The sequence below is a fragment of the Numida meleagris genome, chromosome 1 (assembly GCF_002078875.1).
Source record: "Numida meleagris isolate 19003 breed g44 Domestic line chromosome 1, NumMel1.0, whole genome shotgun sequence".
Classification (NCBI taxonomy): Eukaryota; Metazoa; Chordata; class Aves; order Galliformes; family Numididae; genus Numida; species Numida meleagris.
In genome coordinates, this window is record NC_034409.1 from 62,720,703 (window position 1) to 62,746,702 (window position 26,000).

Sequence of the window (26,000 nt, forward strand, 5' to 3'; positions counted from 1 at the left end):
GAATTTTCTAGGATAAACTACACCTGAAAATAAGGCAACTAAACTAGCTAGAGTCTCTAAGACAGAGAAATTTGCCTCGTGTCATGAAGTACAGAGGGCATTATGCCATTCTGGGTAAACAGTCAGCATTTTGCATTTTCTCATTTAATTAACTAAAAACAACCACAAATGAAAAGCCATAGAACAACTTAAGCACATATGCAAACATCAATAAAAAGCAAACTACCTGCGAGTAAAACACATGTCTCATCACAATACCACAACTGTAGAGGAACAATGACAAACAGGCACAATGACACACCCATACACAAGGAATCCACAGGGTATTCACACTAGGAATTCTTCACAGGATGATTCTCTTGAAAGACATTACACTGAACAACACCATAGAAATTTGCTGCTGATCACAAAGAACTGCCTATGCAGAGCAAACCACCTGGGAAGCAAGCTCACTACAATTACTGAAAAAGCAGCACAGGCAAAATTTCGGTTTAGAGAAGGGGTTCACATAAAAGTTATGCACCTTATAGGAAGTAAACTTTTACCCATAATAAGTAGCTTGCAATTTAAAACACATAACATTCCCACCCCAAATCAGAACAAACCCGGTTTTGTCAGTCCCAAAGTTCAGTTACATTTCTTTTGACAGCAACACATTCCAGTGTTTGCATCTATGTTTCACAACCTTGGACAGGATGCAATAAAATTGGGGAAGTGGAGTTCTCTGATTTGTTGCCTCTAAACAAATCCGTTCTCAAAAACTGTTCTTTTAGAAAACAGGCAGATGCTGAGCCAAAGAAATTCTTAATATAAGCCCAGCAACAGCAAACAGGAGAAAATGAGATGCTACTGCCATAACTTTGGCAAAACTGGTGATGTATTTTGAGTATTAGGATTCCAGCCATCTGCCACTGTCACCTATGCCCACAAAGCTTAATGATGATATCTTTTTCTGCTAAAGCCATTTTAAATGAAAGTAGCTCAGCGTAGAAAAAAACAAAACAAAACCCACCACCATCAAGGCATATCAAGTCTGAAAAATAGGCATGGACCTTATTGAAGGCCTGCTTCCTCCTGAAGGAGCATACAAGGCAGAACAGTAACTCCGTAACTCTTATCTGAACCCCTGTATTGCACATCTGTCCTCTGCTAACCACAGGTACCTCGTTCCTCTGCATCTCTTGGAAAACGCAGAATTTTTCATGAGACACCTCGAGGGCATGCAAGAAAGATGAAAGGGGAAGAGAAAAAAGGGAATAAAATAAAAAGAAAATAATCTTCCTCTCAGAAGAGATCTGCATCAACTAGGAAGAGAAACTGAAAGAGAGGTCAGTAAATGCAGAAAAATTCTTATTTTTTATCAATTCCTTCCACCGGCCTTATACATACATAGAAATGCAAGACTGGATGAAAGGTTTGAGACAGGAGGTACAGACCACTGTGTCTGGGACACTTCCCTCTGAGATAATCTCTTCCTGAGATTTTTAATATGTGGACCAGGCTCCATTGAGAAAGGACAGGAAGAATCCATTTTTCATTCTTTAGTACCACGAGGGCCAATGGAATCTCTACTTATTCCCTATACCTTGCAAAGTCTGTCTTGCAGAGCTTAGAAGCTGATAAGAATGAAAGAAGCAGAGCATATCCTTACATTTTTCACCAGCAGTGGAACAGTGCCATCCTAAAATTGAAATAAGCAACTTAAAAGCATCTAACTTTGACACTTGGTTCTCACCACATTTTTTAAACACCGCTGATAAACTAGAAGTATTTTTCTCTCTGGAATTTACAAAAGCGCACTGGTACGTCCTGTGTTCTGTTCCATAACTTCATTAAAGTAACACTTAAAGTGAAACTATTTTAGATGCTGATATGTCTTAGACCATCATGCTACTGCATTAGGTAGCACTATGGGAAGTTCGCTCAGGAACAAGAAGTTTCTCAGAAGAAGCAGAGTTCACACCAGACCACACTGGAATGAAAACACCATGCTAAGGTTAACCACTACCTACTGAGATTTCAAAAGGGATCACTATGTATGTTGTCTTTACATTTGTTTCCTTTACAGCAAACACAAATAAATACTCATCAGCTACCAAGAAGTCCTCAAAGAAAACAAGGTCAAAGTAGGAGAGACAACTGATGGCTCATCTGTCCTTCAAGAATAAGAAGGTACTAATACTCTTTGCCTAGGAAAAATATATAAACCTGCATGAGTCACAAACTGCTTACCTTTCAGTTGACAATCTGCCTTGATTGTGCTCTTGAGGCATAAAAGAGTACACTCCTGCCTGTAGTTTACTTGGAATTCTACCACACCAATCTATCAAAAAGGCTGGTAAAACAAAGTCCTACGATCGGACCCTCACAGCAGGTGAGGACTACCTTTTTGCAATAACATTAGAGTTGGTGAAATTTACTCTTCTGACATTAAATTGTTCTTTTCTGTAGATTATTGGCACGTTCATAACAGGGACAAGATTCACTATTCAGACCGTGATATTCAGTTGTAAAATAACCTAACACTGAGATAACAGATCCTTATAACAGCATATATAACAGTAGAAAGAAGTTTGTAATTGTGAAGTAAGTGAAACAAACCCTTGGTCAGCTTCCAGGAAAGCCTGTTCCACAGAAGAAACAGTAACAACGACAAAAAGAATCACCTAAATTCCCGCCATGGGTCTGAATCTCTGATCTGCATGATGCAAGATCTGCCTACCTCTCGCTTGGATTTCTGGGAGGAGCGTTCCAGAACATCATCACTGGAGAGGTCAGAGTCCTCTGAAAAACTCAGGTGTCGACGGAGCTGCAAATCTGAGAAGACATGAATAAGAAGGGGATGTCAGAAAAACGGCAGCTACAGGAGCGCATTTCCCTCTGTAAACACTTCAGATCTCAGTTGGTAAGCTGCTTGAACTTCAAAATTACAGTTGTTTATGTCAGTCTTAGCTGCTCTGCCTGGGATTACATAGTCAACACAGAAGCACTGTTCCACAAAATGGTGGTCACTAGTTAAAAGCTTCAGCATGCATCACTTTCTGCAAACAATACTAAAAGTTGTGGTCATGATTTTCCCCATTCTGCTGCACCAACGCTCTGAAGAAACATACAGCACTTGGATGACAGTAGCAGGCACCATTTCAGCTATTTGTACAAGGCCAAAGAAATGTAACATGTTTGCTTTTGATCATGTTTATGGCTAACTTACTTACTGTATCACAACTTGCCATTAAACATTCCTGTCTGTACCTGATGGCATGTGAGAGATTTGCATGAGGCTGCAGAATCCACATGTTTAGATGAGCAAACAGTTGTCAGATCACTGAGAACACAGGACTGACTGCATCTCTGCAGTCTTCTGTATCCACAGAGCCAGGTTAAAAGAAACAGAACATCCAAGGAAAAGATGAGGATCCGATATAAAACAAAGACGTAACATCACAAACACCTGACTCCAGTAAATAGAGCCTATTTCTCAAATCAGCATAAAGCAGAACCTGGATGCACCTTGTACATATCAAGAGTGAAGTTTCTATTTAAGGATTCTTTTAATTCTGTAAATATGCAGACACATGATTCCAGTTGCTGCTACTTATCCTGATCTGTACCTTTGATAACGAGGCACAACACAATATCATGATGACAAATTTACTTTCAAGGATATGCAGCTGTATCACGGATCTATTATACCTGCAGCTGTAATCAATGGAGATGCTTTGTGCTTGCCAGAATCCACAGTAGCACCACTTGAAGGAGTACTTGGGCAGGATTTGTCATCAGCTTTTTTCTTCTTGTCTTTCTTATACCCAGAAAAAACAGACTTCCATAATGACCTAGACTTTGTTGCTTCCTCTGTCCCACCACTAGATTTGTCAGAAAGCCTGCTGTCATTTTTGGATTTCTTCTCCTTCTTGTTCTTACGAGGGGAGAAAAGAGAAGTTCTTTTCTTACTCTTCCCACTGGAGCCCTCTGAAGAGGTGACAGACCCTTCAGGTCCAGCCACATCAGCAGCAGGAGTGGAGAACTTCTCACTAGCAGCATCATGCTTTAGTGTGGACCCCTCTGCTATTTTCAAAGCCAAGTGCTTTGGAGAGTCATAAAACAACTCTTTGGTCTTCAAAGGCATAGAAGATGCCTTTCGTGCCCTTGTGGCTCCAGCAGCTGCAGCCATCTCCATATCTTTCATCTTACATAACTGTTTAGCCATGGCATCACGTAGTGCTTGGCTCTTGACAGACTTCTCCCTGGCTCTCATCCTTTCTTCAGCAAGTTCCTTGGCCTCTGCAGAAATTTCTGGCAACGCTCTCTTCTTCTGGTTAACTCCTCCCTCCATAGAGGGTGGACCACCATTTTCTTTGACCAAGGGCAAAACAAGTGGTTTCTCTGGCTGTGGCCTACTGGTAGGAGGTGTGAAGAATTTCTCATGAAGGCTTGTGTCCTCTGTCCTGTCATCATATGTGTCCTCTACATCATCAGCAAATGGAATCTCATCCACACTCTCTGCAAAAGACTTTCGCACATCATCTTTTTTGGCCTGCGTTGATTCTTTGACAGCAGAGGTTGGCTCATGGCGTGGGGGAACGGGAGGTGTTGATGCTGGTGTTGGAGGTGACCTGGATTCAACCTCATTCTGCCAAAGTGCTTGATACCTCTTTCTACGCAAAGTAGCTGGTTCTTCATCTTGAGGAGGTGGTGGGGGGGGACTTGATGGAGGTGTAAGCATGGTAGAATCAGAAGTGTTGAAGCTCTGGCTAGCCAAAGTTCTCATGTTAGATGAGCTCTCCTGAAGGCCAAGACCAGAACTGCTGGATACATCTCTCTTATCTTCATGGGAACTCCTCAGTTCTTTTTCTGATGGAGATTTTGGAGTGAGCAGAGAAATTTGTTCATTTTCTAACTTTGACAGTCCCTGCCTTCTTGGGGCAGGCTGTGGCTTCACAAGATGCATCCTTTCATCTCCTGTAACACTCTCACTATTAAAAGTCTTCAGAGGAGTCCTCTCAAGGGCAGATACAGGAAAGGTTGACTCTGAGCGTTTGTTTCTGTCTACTGGGGTGAGTCCTAAGCTCCTCCGAATTTCAGCACTCTTCATCCAGAACTCTTCTACGAGGTTACTACGTTTCAGAGCTTCTTCTGCAGTGGTAGGGCTCCCCAGTTTCTCCACCTCACTATCCTGGTTCCTAAGGACCAGTTTAGCTAGAGGAGTAGACGTTAAGGCTGGGACAGGCTGGAAACATACTGGAGGCTCCACTGGGGATGGAATGGATGTTTCAGCAGAAGGCAAAGGCTGGGAACAGATAGGCTTCTGAGAAGATGTTGGAGACGAAGCCAATTTTGGTGCTGCTGGCTGAGATTCTGCTGGAGATGCAGGTACAATAGTTTCTGGTGATGCAACAGGCTGAGATAACACTGGAGAGAGTGGCACAGAAGGGCTTTTAGCTTTTCTGTCTTTGGGAATTTCATCCTTTGGTCCTTCCTCAAGAAGGAAAGGCTCAGGGAAAAAGCGTGTCTCTGGAGATTTTATTGCAGCCAGGGGATCTTTTACATCCTAATAAATAAAAAAAAAAATACAATAAAATATTAGTAGTTATGGTCACATTAGAATGCTGTTCCATTTTTGCTGCTAAATCTCCCAAGTATTAAAATATGGAAAAAAACCACAAATCGCATCTCACTCCCAGGCCTTGTATGTCACTTGGGATTCTTTCTTGGGTGCGGAAGTCCAATTGTATAAAACTATCCTTTGTAAACAACAATAAGGCACATTTAACTTTTGGAACAAAAAGCATGCTGAATTCCAGAAATCCATGTCTATCTTTTCCCGCTTTCCCCTTCACTATCCAACTCTGTACATATTAGTAGTCCCTCATCTCAGACACATTTCATTCAAGTCTCTCAAGCTCTCATCAACACAGCATTTTCTGCTGGCTTGCATCTACTGCAGCTGCAACATTTTTTTTTTTTAAAGCAAGGGGTGCTTTAAGAGTAAAATAGGCAAACTGTCACATTACTCAGAAGTACAATTCTTTGTTCTAATATCTAACCTTTTGGCAGGGGACTCCTCTTACTGAGTTCTGATACTATATTTCCAATGGTATCTTTTGCACCAGCTTTCTTTTGAATGCAGAAAGTTTACTTCAACCATTGCATTACCACTAGAGCATGAACTTCTCTGTCTGTGTGCTCCTATGACATATTAAACACTCAGGTCTTTAATAATGCATTCAGGCATTATCCTGATGCAAAGTATAACTTTGTCTAACAGAACCACTGGATGGGCCTGAAAAAATAATCACACTCCATTTTAATAGATAATTTTGTCAACAATTGCTGTCAGCAAACTAGCCTTACCCCATCATCTGTCCATTGTGCAAGTAAAACGGTTTATAACAAAACTCTCTAGGAAAGTCAAATCATTAAGCAATTCTTCAGAAACACTGGAGATAAATGTTTGAAATAAACATCGTAAGAGTCATGGACTTTCTGTTCTTGCATCCTATTAGCTGGAAACACCACAGTAAGCTTGCATGCCGACTTCAGGGCCAATACTACAACATTAAATAACTCAGCTTCCTTAAACTGAACTATGTTGTTACTCTGGAAAAAATAAGCACTGTCTTGGTTACTACAGAGTAAGTCATACAAATAAAATTTGTACATATCTGATTCTGGTACAGGAAAGATACCCAAACCAGGACAAACAACAATCAGCTCTATGATGACTCCCATTATGCACTATATGCAATATATTTCTTTTTAACTGTGCACTGAAATGAAAATATCCTCTTTAATTCTTTTTGCATTTTGTGATGGGAACTTGGGTGACTGTGACAGAGCCACTACACTCTGAAAGTAGGAAAGAAAGACAGCACATTATTTTTAAAGTCTATATAAAGTCAAATTTCAAGAACAACACCAATTATAGAAACAGGAAAGCGGAAAAGAACATGGCTGTCAGTTCTCAATAGTTTATCCAACAAACTGCTCTATTGAACTTCAGGTTCTAAGTAGAAAACTTGGAAGATTCTTTTTCTTACCTCTGCTTGTTCTGCTTTGAGACTATCAGCTGGAGACAGAGGAAGAACAATGTCATTAGTTGACTGGTTAGGAGCAGATGGCTTGCATGGATCTACAGAGAGCAAAAATACATTTAAGAAAACAGATGAGACTTCTATATTCTGAATTTTTAATGTTATATGCAGCAAGCAGTGACAAATTCCTCAGTGTCTTACAAATTCTAGATCAGACTTCTGGAACCTCATCAAAATTTTGTAAATGTTCAAAGCAGCACAAAGTTTTTATATAAAAGCTTCTACAAGAAGAAGCAGTTAGGTGGCGTCTCACTCTTTCTGAAGCTGTAATCAGTGAACTCATAACATTCTTCACATAATGTTAATGCAGGCACATCCCCTGCCACTGAGAGTAGTGAGCTGGATCAAACCCAAGAGATGTAAAATATTAATTTAATGTACAGACTACCCAGAAGGCAATTACAATTATTCAAACACTGGTGGGTAAGCTATTACCTTCTGTCACACTGCAAGAAGCATCTTCTGCTCCTTCTTCATCTTCAGAAACTTTTAGTCCTGGCTCTTCTACGTTACCTCGATGTAAGCGAAACTCAGCTTCTGCATCAGATGGGATGTCATCTGGTCATTAATAACACAGGTTGGGCAGGAAGGGAAAAGAAAAAAAGAAACCTTGGCTACAAGTCCATCAGGACATCTGTTTATTATTTTCAAAATCTTCCATGATACTTCCTTTCTGTTCACATGGTGCTAATCACTTTCATAACACAAATGCCTAAATGTTTTACTTTCTTTCCTAGTGCTGTAACAGTCATTTAAGTAGTATGTGATAGATCATTTCTAGAAAGAACCAAAGAGGTAGTTGATGTTATAGCTTCTCAGTTTTCTAAAAACTTCTCAATGTTTTCTGGCATATGGAGCTCTTTCTGTACTAGCAGGAGAAGATTTTTTGCACAATACAGTAACCTCTTCACAGATTTACTTCTATTTTTGTTATTTATACTGAGTATGGACACAAGACAGAGTCCTCTAAATAGCAGATGGTGAAAGAAGGCAAGAAATTTATTCTACAAGCCATAGAACACAGGTTCTTACGTTTCTTTTTGTCCCTCAAGCCCGGCTCCCTCTAGACTATTTGAAAGAAACTCCTACTAAAAACATGATTAGGCTTAGGTACTCTCATACAAAGTGTTTTCTACCAATACAATTCTGTTGACATAAGAGGCTCACAAGATGCATGGAGGCACCCTACCGTCATCCAGCTCTGCACCCGTGTCTCCCTCTTCACCCGCCTGCCCTTCTGTGTCTGCAGGCTCTGTGCCCAGCTCATCCTCCACACCATTATCTTCACACGAAGCTAGAATATATTCCAAAATTTAGAGGAAAGAAAAACATCTATACAGTGAAAAGGGCATACTTTAAACTGTAATCATAGTGCATGTATTTATTTATTACTGCCAGAACAAGAAATTCTGAAGTGTGTCAGCTAGAAAGACATAATATGAAATGATACTTCCAAACTCCAAGAAAGAAAGGAGTGCCTGCCCCTTGGGATTCTGTAAGGCAGTTGCAGTGAAAGCTGCCAGAACTTTTCTGAGAAGGCCTTCTGTAAAATCCAACAAGAAGGGGACCGGGAGGCCACCAAACCAGAATGAAGTTTACTGGTTTTCCAGTAAATCACTATCACTTCACAGCGCGTGTGTATTAGGTGAAAACTGAAATCTCACAATGTACCGCAACTACTCATCAGGAAATTGAAACAGACTTTTGAAGATTTAAGCCAGACATGAGTAGCCTAGCACTAGGACTGAACATTATTACATTTGGAAACTGTTGAACTCTGGGCAGCTATGGTTCTCTTTGGCATTTGACACTGGCAATTGTAACAGGATTTAGTCACAGGAAGAGAAGACCAAGCTATGAGGTCTATTTCATTAATAATTGATACCTGAATAACTTAAAAAAAACAACAACACAACACAAAAAAAGACCCAACAACAACAAAAAACAACCCACAACACTCCAACCCATCTCTAATGCTATGGATGTTTTACTAGGATTTTTTTCATTAAGCATTTCCATAGAATGCTATAATTTCAAACATAATTTAAATATAAGGAAGCACTTCCAGATTTTTCACAGTAGAGTCAATGAACTACATTTTTAGATTTGTGCAGCAGGTCATTTAGCTCTGTTATATATCCACCTATTGCAAATGCATTATACAGTCAGCATGTGTCATCATGCACAGTGTTTGCTAACTACACACGAAGAACCCAGTCCTACAATGATGATTACCTTCTCAGTCACTCTTTTACAGTAAACTACGCATTGCAAGCCTCTGGACCTGCATGCATACAGTGTCACACTGTCCTTTCTAGGAGAGCTTGTGGCAGTTTCCCATGGTACAGCTGGAGGCTGTTTCCAGTAGGAGTCTGGATGCATTCCCCCAGTTCTGGATGATAAAGAATTTCAGCCCACTGAGAGCAGATCACACTGTGCCATCTTTCTTCAGAGTCAGATAGAGGACACTGATCTTTTTATTTACCACTGATGATGGGGCATTTGGGACCACAGATATGTTAGCACTACTAATTACAACAATCTTGAAAATAAACCAACCCTCCCTAAAACTGAGGTCTTACAGTCTCTCTTCTTTCTCTCAGTTTTTTGTTTATCTCAAAACATAGCCTTCAGTGGAGGGTTTGTCTTCCTCATTCAACCTAAGAGTACCTTATCTATGCTCTTCCCCCCTGTAGTATTAAGACAGACAAACATGTGTTAATTTATTTTCCGTCAACTACTGTGAAAAGGCAATTGTGCTTACTTGTGATAAAACAATGGCCTATTCCCTTACCTCAGAGGCTTATAAAATCCAGAATCTTACAGAATTAGAGTGTAGCAGACTGAGTCACATATCACAGGCTGGACTTCTCAGAGTGGCATACATAAATGTACTGAACAAAACGCTCTGCATCTGATTGCTGATGAAGTGTGCGCTAGCCTACGTTATTTGAGGAATAATAATGTCATGGGATGGTTTTACGATAACAGCAAATGTGACTAATCTTAATCAAAACCTGTAGAAATGCAACCTGGTGTTAGGAATGTCTTATTCCACTATGTACACGTGTATTTTCAGATCCAGAAACCACGAGGGGACACAATACACACAGGGAGTGTTGGAGGCAGAGGAGAAAATCAGCTCTTAAATAGGTTGGTATACAAACCTCAAGCGAAGATTATGGATGCACAGACAAGAAACGACTTGGTGCAAGGGGGATCCCATTTTGAGGGACACGGAGAGCTTGCAGGTGGTTGGTTATATTATACATATACTGTGCATATACGTATACGCAGTTAGGATAAGAAGCAAGAGGCCAAAAGCTGTCACACAACTCAGAAGCTACGCACTATGGCAGCCAGAAACTGGGATCAGCACTTTGCTTGTACCAGCTAGCAGCCAGGAGCAGGCTGCACGATGTGCAGCTATCTTGTAAACCACTGCTCTCTTGCCAAAGCAGCAACCGAAGCAAAGTTGTATAGATGAGCTAGCTATTCTGATATGCCAAAGCAACTTAGCTGTAGATCTACTATATATCCATAACTACTTCTGTTCCACTCATTTAGATACTTGCACTGCTTACACAAATCTACTCTTAACTCTAGTCCCAGAGTCATTAGTTTTGTAATAGAGCTTAGATGTCTGCACAATGAAAGCAACTGAGCTCTACCTACCATCCTTCAGCTTTACTAATGCTTTCCTAAATACATGGATCCCCAAGCCAAAGCCAACAGCCATCATTATTCTTAAAGATCCCACCTTCAACCTTAATCTTCTTTCCTGTCTTCTTCATCGGACAGCTATTTTGCACTTGCTATAGGTAACTGCTATTGCTTTCAGCACCCCATCTCTTAATCTTTCAACAGCAAGAAAGCCCCATGTTCTTTTAGTCAAGGAGCTGGGGGAATAACAACTGGTCTACTTTTCAGTTTACAAAGAGAATCAAAACGCTTAACTAGATTCCTCCTTTGTTACACCAAAGATAACCTCTCTGTTTGGCCTCCCTTCAGAAGGGTTACAACAAACATCGAGTTCATGCAAGAACGGGCTGTCTGAGCAAGGTGTACATGCACACTCCCCTCCCTCCCTCCCTCCCATTCCCGTCATGCAGTAGCGATAGGGCTGTAAGTCCAGGGTTAAAGTACCAGCTCAGCTGCTGAAGGCATGGAGAAGAGACGGGCAGGGTTATTGTGCATTGGAATACATTTAACATCACCAAACTACCTCCAGGGACCGTCTCCAGCCACGCCTGTACCGCCTCATGGCGTACGGAGGGAAGGTCGGATGCTGAATTTAAAAAACAACAAATTATAAGACGTCAAAATTAGACCATCAGTAAGCTTCTAAATCAGAAGGGTGACAAAGGGAGAGTCTTCACTGAGAAACACAGGAACAAAACCTATGAGATGTTAAACAACCGATTCTAGGCTTGGGATTAAAATTGAGATATTGGACAAATGTCAAGGGCCAAACCTTCAGGATCAGTTAGAGGAAATGCACAGTGAGAAAATTGCAGCATCTGACCTGCAGGTTGCTGCTGCTGTGCTCCACATGAAACAGGAAGGAAACCTACAGCTGAGGGCACCGAGCTGCCTGGGTTTGAAGGCCAGCAGATGAGGAGGGGCACTACAGCAGAGTGCTAGGGGCTTCTGTTGTCCCTCCGTGCTGCCCCAGCCTTCAGACCAAACCCCACCACCACTGCTGCTCTCCAAGCACCTCATAGCTCAGCTCAGTCACGGACAAGTTTGTCTACTGAACTCAGACTGAAAGCTTAGGGCCTACCCACAAACGCTTTGTAACAGCCCTTGTGAAAAACGATCTACCTGTACTGTATCAGAGTGTAACTGAAGCAGCTCATCTACTGATCAGAGTTTTCCCAGTTTGGCCTAATTTGAGGGGGAGAAGGAATTATTATCGTTCTGCTTCCCAAGAGAAGGAGATGCTGGAAAGACCACAATCAGCTTGGAAGGATCAACACAGGTTTCCCTCTATTTTGCTGACAGCTGTACCAATATACTACGGAAAAGTGGAATTATAAAATGTAAACTAAGAGAAAGAATTCCAAAACTACAGTTGTCATAGACCCTCAGGCAGAAGGTAAAGCAATCTCAGCTGTGGTAAGCTTATGAAAATGTGTCAACACTTTTTTACTTATTGTTCTTAAACATTAAGCAAGCGCTCTAGGAATACTGAATATTACAGAGAGTGGAACACTGCGCGCTTCTTACTTGCAGGGAGCTGATTTCACACCAGAAAATCCCAGTGCATCCGGCAAACTGCAACTGTAAGACTCACTGAACTGAACTGGAAATGCCTATTAAGTTGGATCACGATTTAAAAAAAAGCAAACAACAAAAGAAAAGCCATCTAGAAATATGAGGAAAAGATAATTATCTGGAATGGAATGTGACCAGGCGGGATGAGGTAAAGCCTTAGGGTTTTGTAATACAGATCAGTCACGAGCTTAATCTCATAAGTCCTGTGAAAGACATCCCTTCTCACAACATACTTACTTCCCCTACAATTCTGCTACAGTGGTTACAGAGTCTGATAGAAGACAGCCACTCAGTAACAGCATCATTAGTTTTAACTAAGCTCAGCCTTCTGTACAAGTAAGGCACCTACAACATACTTACCTTAAGACACACTGTTAATGCAGTCTAGAATAAGGGCTGTAGGGACTCACAGAAGGTGTTTATAAGACTGCTAGACCGTTAGCATATTCCCCCCTCCAAAGCTTTCCTTTAAGCAACTGGCAATTCAAAAAGCTCACACCTCACTTTAAGAAATAAGATATACTGTCCAGTCTTCAGTACACGGAGTCAACATAACCCGTGGTGAGATATGCAAGCCTTTGGAACTCCCCCATTCCCTAATGATACCAGATGCAGTTACACAATTTGAAAAACAGCAATGGAGAAATAGGCTCAATACAGAAGCCAGCCCTGCTTCATCTTTGCAGTCGTAGGTATCCAACCTAACCCTTTAACTTTTTCTAGAAAGGCACAGAGTCCTTGCTGCCACAAAAAGCATTACTACTCCTGAAGTCAGTTACCAGGGCCTGATTACCAGTACTGCAAAATCACCTGTATGAGGAGGAAGAAAGCTATGGAGCCAGAGCAGACACACAAACAGATCAGAAGTCACTCCAACACACAGCTGAGAAAGCACTCATTTTAAGTAGACACTGACCTGAAAAGCAAAATGTTTAACCAAGTGTAATTTCAGAAAGCAGTTCCTTTGGATCACAGCTGCCCCTGCTGAAGTATACTGCTCTTGAAGGCACAGAAGCAACAGAGTTAAACAGCTGCAGCTGTGATCTAGGAACTGATGGTGCAGGGCAGGGGAAGATTACCTCTGGAGGTGGAGGACTTTGAGGGTGGGACCATTTTTTCCTCCTCCTCTTTTTCACGGATGTGTGTCCAGTGCACATCTGCCAGAATCTCCAGAGGATCAATCGGATTTACAATCTGCTGCAGCCTAAGGTTTCCAGCTAGCAGCCGGAGGAGGGGATGGCATACCGGGACGTAGGCAGGGTGGAATGAAGGACAGGGAGGAAAAGATGGGACAACAGTGGAAAGGAAAGATAACACACCATAGGAAAGGAAACAGAAAAAAAAAAGAAAAGAAGGTATTACTGGCTAAGACAGTTTGCAAGACAGGAAAAGTTCAGCATTGTGTGTGCACGCATACACTAACACAGTGCTCTTCAGACTCCCCACCAAAGCTCAGTAATGCCATTCCGGAGGCGAAGAGATGCTATCAAAAACATCACTGCAGATTATGTCTATTGCAAGCAGCTTCACTGAAATGAAAGACATTCTCTGGGTGTCCAACAGATATGTGGTACGTAAATACCAATGTAGCAGAAATTTCCAGCTCCTTCAGCCTATTCTTCATGATTATTGCCAAAGACATCTTGCTTTTAAGGGACAGTCTCCACTGTAGCTTGAGGCACAAAAACAAAAGGCTACATGCCCTACTATTAGGTTAAGTACTCCTTTTTATGCTGGATAGTATCTCCTTGTGAATTAAATTACATGATGGATCTCAGAGTTTCTCATGCATGTGGATGTGCCCGTGCACTTAAAATAGTACATTGTGCAATCCTGCTATTTTGCACTAAAAGGCTTGTTTAAAGGGTACAATTTTTTTTCCAAAGAATATCAGTATTTTCATTATGACTTAACAGTATCTCCACTTCCTCAGCAGGGACTTCCTGTTACAGAAATGAATTTGTTTAAAGTAGATTGCATTACTCCTCAATTATCTGCCTATAAAACACTCAGATATGGACAGTCAAAGAGAACAATGGGCAAACTATGAAAGCAACTGATAAGCAAATTGCTTAACTGCTGCAAAATACCCATGTTGGAAGCATCTACCCTGGTGAGTATCATACTGACAGACCCTACCTCTGTTGCTGTCGGTTACGGGACTACGGCTCAGGTTTTATTTACCCACCAAAAAAACCCAACTCATTCTATAGGGGACAAGATGTTCAGTGTCTTCAGGAGTGGTCTTCAAAAGCAAATGATCCATCCTGAAAAGTAAAATGCCACTTACTTCATAAGCAGTAAGTCAATTTTTAAAACAGCCGATGACCCCTATGTAGGGCCAGACACTGTTTTGGCTGTTAAAAGCCTTGAAAACAATTAGGTTTTTATGTTGTGGACTAGTGTTTGAAGGAAACAAGAAACATCAGCAGCATTTAGAGGTTGCACTCATCATTTCCTGCTGTCTTGTTTTAACAAAGGTCCTCTTTCCCGGCCATGTTTTCCCCAGAAATGACAAAGTGTTTGAGACTTCCGTATCAGAAATGACTGTGTGACATTTGGCATCAAAACTGCAGAAGAAACAGGCAGAAGGAACTGCAGGAAGGACAGAATCACCTGTTGGTTATTAAAGAGGAAAATGGGTCAGATGCACAAACTCAAATGCAGAGCAGAATTCACAATTTAGCCAAGGTTTCAGCAGTTTTAGGTCTCTGTTACCTCGTCAGAGAGCTTTCTTATCAATCAGCAGAAACTACAGGACATCTTGCAGGGACAGAGGTCTGGGCTTTTCTCACTGCAGACCAAAGCACTCGCATGCAGGCCCCAAGATGAGTAGAGTTAGCATTTGCAGCGCCAAATAAAATTAATTTTGTGTTAAAAGGTTTAGGTTTGCCAGCAATGGCTGAGAAGTATATAGTCACTCAACAAGGCTAGGAAAGAGCAGGTCCCACGTGATCTCTATGTTTTAAAATGGATATCTCTGGGATTTAAACTAGTGTAACATACACACCTTCAGTTACCCCCACAAGCCTTCAGACAGAGGCCTGGGCCTGTCCCAGTTAGGACACAGGTCCTTTTCCCTTTTTCCAGTAAATAAATAGCAGTTTAAACAGCATGGCCAAGTGTGTAGAAACGCTGCTTGGCTGACAGGCAAACCTGGTGTTTCCTTGACATCTAAATGCTTGAGAATTTCAAGAAACACTTGGTATAGCCCTCTCTCAAGACTGCCTGCTAAGCTCTAAAGATAGCTGGATGCTAATTCCACTTACATATGGAAAGGTAGCTTTCCCTTCCAGGCCCACCGCAGCACTTTCTAAGAAGTAGGCAGTCAGGATGTTTAACTTTAAATGGAACGACAAGCCATTCACTCATCAACTCCTTGGAATCCAGGTCTAGAGAACAGTAGCAGCTACAACAGCTTCGTTTATGCTCTTCAGCCATCTTACTAATACTTCTCATTCTTAACACCAGAAAAGTTAATTTGGAAAAAAAACATAACTTTTTTTTTTTTAAAGGAAAAAAAAAAAAGGTCAGAAGCTAAGCTACAGTTGTTACAACCATATGCTGCAAAATAGGCAGTTAGATGACTGGGTATGCCCTCTTACCTGCAGGAAGGCACTTGGGTTTTCCTCTTATGAATTCTGGCTCTAATGAACCACATTGAGGGACTAAGGGATTAACAAGCTATTAGGACCAAGTGCTTCAAAAAAACAAAAAACAACCATCAGAAATAAACTGCAACAGAACACATTACGGAAAACAGCACAACTAGTTAGGTAGGAATGTCAGATTCATCTTATGCACATTTAATGACTGAAACATCTGACAGATTTCCACCGTTTGATTAGCTTCCCCAGTAGACTCTCCCCACAAACGCACATCCACAAAGGACAATAACAAAAAATGCAAGTTTGCTCACACAGGCAATCTAATCGCAACACTTTGGATGTGTCCCACGTGTCTGACATATTGCACAGGTGCAGTATGTCTGTGTGTGTATGTGCCAAACCTGAAGCTCCTAAATAGGTGGGGGTCATTGTTCATGTACGTTACAGTTGCAAACTGTCCAGGCTTTCTGGATATCCTCAAGTGCTGGGTAACTTTATTTTTTTCCTAAAATCAGTGGCAATGTCAGGACTGGTGTACTGGCGCTTTAATCAGAGGATAAATGTAACAACTGCTATCAAATCACTATTCAGAAAGTTGGCAAAGCAATTACGTAAAACACAGAATCTTCTCGTGTGGGACCTGCTCTTTAAAACATTCCCCCATACTTAGGGGAAGTGGAAATAGCATATGGGTACCTTTAAATGTACCCGTGTCCTCTTCATTTGAGAGACGTTGAAGCCAGAGGCCTTGCTGCAGCTCTTTCTCCCAAGGGCAATACTCTCCCTCTACAGCAGAGGGAACCACACATCCATATATCACATCAGACACACGTGTGTACACACACAAGCAATGGAGAGAGAGAGAAAGAAAGAAAGAGAAAGGACAGCATCAGAGAGAAAGACTGGCTGGAAATCCACTGAGACCCCTTATTCCTGCTGTATGTGGCAGGAAAACTGCTCAAAAAAACCACATCCGTCTGAGCACACCAAGATTTAGCAGACTAAACATGCATGTTACCGCATTAAAATAGCAGTGCTGACTTTCACAGCTCCTGCATTGAAAAAACAGGCAAGCAGCCTGCTGACCCGATGAGCAAAACTGCCACTAAGACCCAAAATAACAGGACCAGTGCTTGCAGTAGGTGGCCAGAGCCCTTTGTGAAGAACCTCTTCGGAGTCTACTAGTCTTCACAAAAGGGAAATGCAAGTACAGAGACAAAGACAAGACCAGCGAGAAGACTGGAATGGTGGTGAAACACTGAAAATGTCTGTTCTTAGCACAAACTCTGCATTTTGATGACTGAGACAAACACACAGGGGAAGGAGTCTTTCCCTAAGATTTTCCACAGAAATCCCTCAGAGTAAAAACAAGAATCCTCTGAACTCCCTGAACTTCTCAAGGCCGTCCTTCAACTAAGGAGAGCTAAAAGCAGATTCTTCTGGGATGTCCTGCTGTCAGCTAGGGCACTACCCCTGAGTGAAGCACCCTGCAGCACTGAAAACACTGCCTCCACAGTGCTTCCAGTTCTTGCCGTCAAGGAACAAAGGGCTCATTCAAATCCAATTCCCAATAAAAATAATAAATAACAACGAAACAATACACTGTCACAAAGCTGTGAGTTGCACATGTTGGCATGGTACATGGACAGCATACTGTATTGGTACTAGCGCTGCAAGTGCTCCGTGGGGAAAGTTCTTTCTGTATCCAGAATGGCCAATTTAAAGCTTCCCTCGACAATAACTCCCTCAAAAACCAAAGTAATAAAAAAGTGAAAGAAGAAAGAAAGTTTTCCAAGGCTCATTCTGCTGAACAAGAAGTACACAGCCCAGTCTTCCCTGCTGTCTAGCAGAAAAAAAGGATAAATCAATCTGTCTAACCTTCGCTAGACTCCTCTTCATACTCCTCATCGTCCTCCTCCTCCTCCTCTTCTTCTTTGTCATCATACTCATGATTTTCCTCGGCCTCAATCTCTTCTTCGCTCTTTCCCTTCAAGAGGGCATGGATGCGCACAGCCTCTTTCCATGGCACACCTCCCAAGTCTGAAGGGGGTTGCTGAGGCAGCAGTAGTTCATCATCTTCATCTTCATCTTCCTCCTCCATCTCAGACTCTGAACTACTACGAAGGTTTAAAAAAAAAGAAAAGATAAAGAAACCACTAGTTAATGTTTCCTAGATAAGCCCTGGATCACTGAGAAGTTATTTCAATACTTACAAGTCCGAAACACACAACGGAAACCATAATACTAATTTTCTGCTTTCGATATTTCATAGGCATTTTCAGTGACAGCACTATGTGTGGCCTGTAGTATGGTCCTTTTAAACAAGGTGACATAAAAGTGCTCGTGAAGCCATGTCCAAATATTTGCGCAGTATTAAATGTTACAGTGCGTGACCATACAGTGGAGAGAAGTTACCTTCCTAATACCACATTGCTTTGGATAAACTGGTGCAAGAGTGCTTGGCAGTGTCATAATGTAGAAGGTCACAGCTTCTGAAAATGGCAGCTTCTGCTAGCATTTTGGACAGCTAAGATGTTTATGGCACTTGCTGAGGACAACTACAGAAAGCTTTATAAGTAGAAAGAACATGCAACACAAATATCAGGTGCCAAAAGATACAGCATATGAAAGCTAAGGATAGCTGGAGAAAAAATGCAAAATTCCTCACTTTTCTACGTAGAATCATAGAGTGATTTGGGTCAGAAGGGACCTTTAAGATCATCCAACTACCCTGCTATAGGCTTGGATGCCTCCCACTAGACCAGGTTGCTCAAAGCCCCATCCAGCCTGGCCTTGAGTGCTTCCAGGGAGGGGACATCCACAACCTCTCTGGGCAACCTGTTCCTGTGTCTCACCACCCTCACAGCAAAGAATTTGTTCCTAGTATCTAGTCTAAATCTACCCTCTTCCAGTCTAAAACCATTTCCCCTCGTCCTGTCACTACATGCCCTTATAAAAATCCCTCCCCAGCTTTCCTGTAGGCCCTCTTCAGGTATTGGAAGGCCACTACATGGTCCCCCCGAAGCCTTCTCTTCTCTAGGTTGAAGAGCCCCAATTCTCTCAGCTTGTCCCTGTAGGTGAGGTGCTCCAGCCCTCTGATCATCTTTGTGGCCCTCATCTGGACCCACTCCAGCAGCTCCACGTCCTTGTGTTGGGGGCTCCAGAACTGGATGCAGCACTCCAGGTAGAGTCTGGTCTCACAACAGCAGAGTAGAGGGGCAGAGTCACCTCCCTCGACCTGCTGGTTACACTTCTCTTGATGCAAGCCAGGATACAGTTGGCCTTCTGGGCTGCAAGCGCACATTGCCGGCTCATTTTGAACATTTCAACAGTCAAAACTCACAAATCCTTCTCCTCAGGTCTGCTCTCAAGCCATTCTCGGCCCAACCTGTATCTGTGCTTGGGATTGCTCCGGCCCAGGTGCACGTCCTTACACTTGGCCTTGTTGAACTTCATGAGGCCATGGGCCCACCTCTGAAACCTGTCCACGTCCCTCTGGACAGCATCCCTTCCCTCTAACTTGTCAACTGCACCACTCAGCTTGGTGTCATCTGCAAACATGCTGAGGGAAACAGACAGAATTATCGTATGTATCCAATTAATTAGTGTACACAGTGGCAAGAAACCACAGGAAGCAGTGTAAGGATAACTACAGTGATGAGCTTATTATTCACACAGCAAAGCCTAAAACATGCAAAACAATAAATCATTAGTGCTCTTCAGTAGGCTTCTCTCTTTGATTCTAGTAGTTCTTCAGTACAGGCAGCAGGGACAAGAAATTGTCAATAGCATTGTTGTTGTCTATACAATGACACTGCATCTAGCTCATTCTTGCATGCTGGACTACCTAGAGATACTGGGAAGAAAGATGGCTGCATGAAAAATGAATGTGAACCATAACACCTTCAGAGAATGCATCCACATGGTGATAAGGTATTCTTTCTTTGTTTTTAGAATATTGTCAGAAAATAACTGCATTTACTAGAGCAGCAGTTGGATGTTTCCCATATAAATCTCAGTCGGTGCAATTCATCTCATTTGAAGGAGAAAGCTACTACGGTTAAAATTTAGGTGAATCATCTGAGAGCAGTATTCTGCTTATGAAACTATCACTGCAGGTAGCGAACTGATACCTTTGGCAGAACACCTTCCACGTAGACAATGAAGGGGAACACAGAAAAGCTGAAAACAGCAAAGGATGAAGTTTCAACTGCATTCAGGTCCATAAAATATACCTTCTATTGCTGTTGTAATTCTTTTCCCCACACATAATATTTTCATTATATGAGCATTATATGTGACAAACTGATGCTTTACAAAAACAACACACAGCACGCCCTTTCTTTTGTATTGCAGATAAACATTTTCAGGCTTAGAATGTTAAGTTTTTCTACCACTACATGAACCTGTCATATTGACATAATTTTATTCAGCTACTAGTGTGAGAGACTGGTTTTGACAGTGGAGTTAATGAAGAAAACATTATTTTTTCATGTCCTGATTGTCACGTACTTTTGTCCATTGGCCCTGAAAGTTCTGCTGCACGTATATAAAATTATTTTGACATTCATGAAACACTCAAGTTATAATCCACATTTTCACAGCATAAATCAAATATTTTTAATGGGCTGTCTCTTTTTTCACATGCTAAACACAGCTGCATGCCATGGACTCCACGTATATTCCAGGAGAATGGAGCATATTCCAAAAGCTTTACACAGGTATGCCCACAGAGATTAAAGTGATGTTTCCATCCTCCAGGCTCCCTGATTAGCAGCACACTTTCCTACCCTTTAGTATGGAAAAAAAAACCTGACAGGTGCTGCATGCTGGCTTGTTCATGGGCTGTCAGTAAGGTTTACTGCTGCTCCAACTGTTACCATGACTGCTGAGTGGGACAAGCTCTTCAACCAGCCTGCTTATCTCATGTAATACTGACGACATGCATTCTTTACCACACAGCTCACTTTACCTTCTTTGGCTTTTATTTATAACCTGCTTTTTGTTTGACCTTTGAATACAGAGAAATGAGAATCTGAAAGGCAGCAGCAAGATGGCCTGGTATAATGGGCATTCCTTTCAGATTGCTGATTATGTGCCACAAGAAATAATTGACTTTTATTCTTTTTTTCTTTTTTCTTTCCTATAAAGTGGCAATCAAACAGTAAAGTTGGTTACTTTATGGAATTCTATAACCAGCTGAATAGATGTTCCTACATAGATCCAATGCTGTGGAAAGGAACCTGAACTGCGGAAGTGAACCTATTCCATTCCTTTGCCGTACTCCTTTCTTCACTCAGAGGGTGGTGAGGCCCTGGCACAGGCTGCCCAGAGAAGCTGTGGGTGCCCCATCCCTGGAGGCGTTCAAGGCCAGGTTGGATGGGGCCCTGGGCAGCCTGACCTGATGGGTGGCAGCCCTGCCCACAGCACAGGGTTGGAACTACATGATCTTTGAGGTCCCTTCCAACCCAAGCCATTCTATGACTCTAAGATTCTATGATACAGGCCAACACCACATGCACTGTCCTGTCACGCTCCTTTGAAAGGTCACCATATCAGAGGATTACACCACAACTGCAGATGACATACTGCGCATTACTGCAAGCTAAAGTCAATGAGTAAGGCACGTAAAGAGTTTTCTCAAATGCTGTGTAGTCAGAGAGTGGTTGCTTAAATGATTTTTGTCTCTTGAGGAGCTAATGGAAGATTAACTCTGTTTTGAAAAAATGTCCTTAGAATACAATTTTCTGTAAAACTTCTCAGGAACATGTACACTCATGAGCATGTGTGCATATGTGTGTAGGGAAGCTGGGACCCAATGGCATTGTCTCTGATTTGGAGTTCATATCCAGGTGAACCTTGAAGCTCAATCCCTTACTCTTTAAGACACAGAGGGAACAAAAAGTCCTGCATTTCCTCAGCGTGCTCCTAACCCTGAGGCTCTACACAGACAATGAAGATGATCAAATCAGGCCTTTGGTTGGCTTGTTGCAGGAATCAATTTTTTTTTCTTTTGCTGCTGAAAAAGCGCTGAGACTTTTTTTTTCCTCTTCTTTCTGTGACATACCAGGCAGTTGATACAGCTGAACAGAGATACAACAGAGAAGAGCTACATCATCTAGAAAATTCTCTCTCTGATGTTTGCCCACACAGCTTTATCGATGCCCTAACTAAATTGCTTACAGTGTTTGGTTTTGGGACAAAATTTTCTCCAGGTCAAACTGAATAGGAATTTGGTAACTTTTTTCTTTCCTTTCTACTGTAAACGTGAACTTCCCCAGTAAACACTGCTTTGAACATGCAAAATCTAGTAGTTCCATCTATTACAGGCAAAAATACTTAGTTCAGTTCAAATTACAAGGCTCACTAAACATACGACAAAGTCTACAAGAAGAAATCAAGCTACCTGACCTAATGATGTAGTTGGTCTCAGTCTCCACAATCCTTTGTGATATGCCCAGAGAGGTTGTGGATGCTCCATCCCTGGAGGTGTTTAAGACTAGGCTGGATGGGACCCTGGCCAATCTGATCTAGTGCCAGATCTGGAGGTTGACGGCCCTGCCTGTGGCAGGGGTTTGGAACTTGATGATCCTTGGGGTTCCTTCCAACCCAAGGCATTCTGTGATTCTATGATCCTGCAAAATAACTCATGGAGATGACCGACAGGTTCACCCCAAAATGCCGAAGCTCCACTTTTTTAACTAACTCTTCTCCTTTGGAAATCTGCCATTTGCTGACCATGGCCACCAAGTCCTGATTTACTGGAATCATTACAAATAATAATAGGGCTCCATACTAGTGAATTTAGGTTTAGAGCTATGAACATAATGGACTGCAAACCCCACAATATTATTAATGCCTAAACTGTCCAACTGATATAATTTCTAGGCCTGAACTGGGAGCTAAAGAGGGATCAGTAAGGCAAACAGAGTTTGTATCTGCCATTGAATTGTCTCATGATTACTCAACCAGACACTGGATAAGTTCTCAATTGTGTAAAATATGTCAAAATAGTACCTTCTGAAGAAAAGAATATGTGAAGAAATTAATCAAGAAGTACAGAATCATAGAATGGCTTGGGTTGGGAGAGACCTCAAGGATCATCAAGCCCCAAGCCCACTGCCGCAGGCAGGGCCGCCAACCTCCATATCTAATACTAACTGCTATACATATTATCAGCAGTTCCTAGCCACTTCTATTAAGCTACACCTTCATGAGTCCAAATGTAGACACTCTCCATCAAGAGTGGCAGAGTTCAGGCTATGAGCAGTTACCCATTTTTAGATGCTTCCGCTTCAAATTTACATTATAAGATAAATAAATGACAGATTTTTTTACTACCTGTAAACATTTTAATGCACATATCTGCATTCTTCATCACACCAATTCAATTTCACATGTATAAATGCAGTAAAAAAATGTTTCTATAGTCCTATTCCTGAAGGTAATGTATGCTTAGAATATGTTTGTAGGATCTAAGCCTTGGGAAACCAGTAACAGCATTATCTGAGTTTATTTCAAGAAGACTGATGGGCAGAATGAAAGCTGAAAAGAAAACGGTCGTTATTGTTACAATGATTAGAAACCCCTACCAAGAGACTGAGAGTTAAAAAAGTGCAAGATATTCTTCATCAAATATTCTCTCTCAGTGATTCCTGCAACAACTATTTCCATCAGCTCTACCAGCAAATACTTGGATTCTGATGTGTTTACACATTGCTTTAAAGAAAAAGAGAAATTTGTGAAGGTGCAGCATACTTTTCAACAGTTGTAAGCACTACTTCATACTAAGATCTCTACGCTTTCCATCAGCAGTCTGACAGGATGTCATAGTTTTGTGATTTTCGGTTATTGGTATTCCACATCATAACATCATGTAGTGAATGTACCTGGTTCTCAGAAGAGAAGGACTACTACATTCCCCAGGGGACTTTGCTCCTCTGTTACCATTTCCGGACAGAGGGAAAAGATAAAAGCTTGCAGATCACGAGACCTCATCCCTTTTTCTGCCGTCTCTCGTCTTGGCAGCACCTCGCTCTCCAGCCGTCTTATCGTCGGTAGTAGAGTAAGGCCTACCTTGATTTTGGGACATTCTCTCTCTCTGTATTGGATTTATCAGCTTAAATTGTAATTATATTGTATTATAGTGTGTTGTTTTGCATTCCGATATCTTATTTAGTAAATTAGTTTGTTTCTCCTCAGATTGTTGCTGCTGTTCTTTGCTCTCAGGGCCATCTCCTTACCCTTTTTTCCCTTTTCCCTTTTCCCGGGGTGTGGGCCCATGGGTCCCCCGTCCCCTTCGTCACGGAACTGGGCTGAACGCCCGCAAAGCATTGTCATAGGATTACGTGTGTGCCAAGCCTGAGTTTTTAAACTAAAAATGTTGTTCAATTGTGATTTAAAACAGACCAAAAAAAAGTCAGTTTTGGAAGCCCCTTCCATTTGAATCCATGTTCAGTTTTCAAACAGTATGTTAAAAAAAAATCTGAGGGAGCAATAGGCAAAAATCTGTTAGGATGGATACAAAAAGCTTATGGACAACGTGTACTAACCTGCTGGGCACATCCTCCTCTGCTCCTTTGTCCAACACACTGCTCAGGTTATGCTCTGCTAGTGTCTCTTCAGGAACCTCTTCCAGTTCCTCTTCCCGTTGCAGTGACAGTCGGTAATTCTCCAGCTCAATTCGCTCCGGCGTGCCACGCAACCGCTTAGCAAGGCTGGGCTCTTCCAGCCCATTTACATTAGGACCTGAAGAATAAGTCAGTGAATGAACAATAAATGCAACAGTCAGGACTGTAATTTTTGAGGAAACTGAGCAACTGGGAGAAATAGGGCATGAAGCAGAGGGAGGTAAATAAAGCGAGAGAATATCTTACGTCATTATCCCGTTCGCCAGTACTGGCAGAACCTGCTGGGGATCTAGACTGCAAAAGGGAATCACAGTGCTTTGGTCTAACAGATGCTAAAAAGAACTTAAAATGTCCTAGCTGAGAGATGTTTTAGCTGCAAAAACATAGAGCTGCAATGGAGTCTGCACAGTCTGGCCACAGGCTGGATATGTTCTCTGAGACAAAGTAGGAATGCTATGGGGCAAGCCTGCTGCATGATGTTAAAACTGCTCCCTGTCATGCCAGGTAGAGCTAGAAAGCAAGAAAATCTGACAAATACTTGAAGGAGGGGAGAAGGAGGGAATGAAAAGACCCATCTGGAGTGATTTTCTAAACTTTTTTTTAGACTTGAATCCGTTTATTTTTTAATCAGAGTTTGTGATGAAATGAATCACAGTGAAAAATCTAGGTGAGATGTTCACAACCCCAGCATCATGAAATCCAGAGAATTCTAAGGGCACGTGAACCAGACAGCTGGGGAAAAGTACACAGAAGCTTCGTTCACCATGGAGCTCGATTAATTAAACTCTAACCTGCACTCATCCATCTCTATTTTACATCCTAGTATTTTAACAGGGAGACAGTGTTTACCTTTACCCAGCTTACCATTTACAGAGCCTAATCTTTCCTAGCTTCTGTTTTGCTATGCGAAACAAACCAAGCCTTCCTCTCGTGAGATAAGCTCTTCAGTGCACTGATCATCCCCCAGCTCTCCGCACCTGTCCCTGTTTGGATTAATCTCTCCAAAACCTGCGTGATCTGAATTTTGTGCAGCTTTCCAGATGAAGTCTTATCAGTGTAACATACAGCCCTGCCAGTAATCTCTCATCTGATACACCCTGAGAACACATTTGCCTATTTATACGCCACATAATACTGGGGGCTTTATTTATTGACCGATACAGAGATCTTTCTCCTTCTCTGCTTTCAACTGATAAGCACCTTGCTGGTAGCCAAAATTCTCAACACTTTCTTGGTCCATGACCTGGTACTTTCTACTATTACATGTCTATTTTTAATATTATAGTCTGCATCATTTCACGGTTCTCAGTGTATGACATGCCTTTCCTCCTCTGCACTGATGAGGGATGGAAATGTTGCTTCAGCAGTGAGCTTCATTAGCAGATTTCTCC

At 41.9% G+C, this 26,000-nt stretch overlaps 1 protein-coding gene across 16 annotated transcripts in view; it reads right to left on the minus strand.

The window, feature by feature from the left end:
• MICAL3 (microtubule associated monooxygenase, calponin and LIM domain containing 3) overlaps nt 1-26,000 on the minus strand; it is a 154,423-nt gene that overhangs the window by 28,091 nt on the left and 100,332 nt on the right. For 8 of the 16 annotated variants that reach the window (XM_021390217.1, XM_021390178.1, XM_021390159.1 and 5 more), the window contains 9 exons: nt 24,532-24,727; nt 17,858-18,096; nt 13,451-13,588; nt 11,320-11,382; nt 8,284-8,388; nt 7,530-7,652; nt 7,041-7,132; nt 3,694-5,551; nt 2,723-2,817 (listed from right to left, as the gene is read on the minus strand). In XM_021390217.1, the coding sequence (XP_021245892.1) occupies nt 2,723-2,817; nt 3,694-5,551; nt 7,041-7,132; nt 7,530-7,652; nt 8,284-8,388; nt 11,320-11,382; nt 13,451-13,588; nt 17,858-18,096; nt 24,532-24,727 (2,909 nt within the window). Of the gene's footprint in view, nt 1-2,722; nt 2,818-3,693; nt 5,552-7,040; nt 7,133-7,529; nt 7,653-8,283; nt 8,389-11,319; nt 11,383-13,450; nt 13,589-16,675; nt 16,766-17,857; nt 18,097-24,531; nt 24,728-26,000 lie in introns of all 16 variants that reach the window. The other 8 variants (XM_021390237.1, XM_021390205.1, XM_021390260.1 and 5 more) reach the window with 6 other exon arrangements.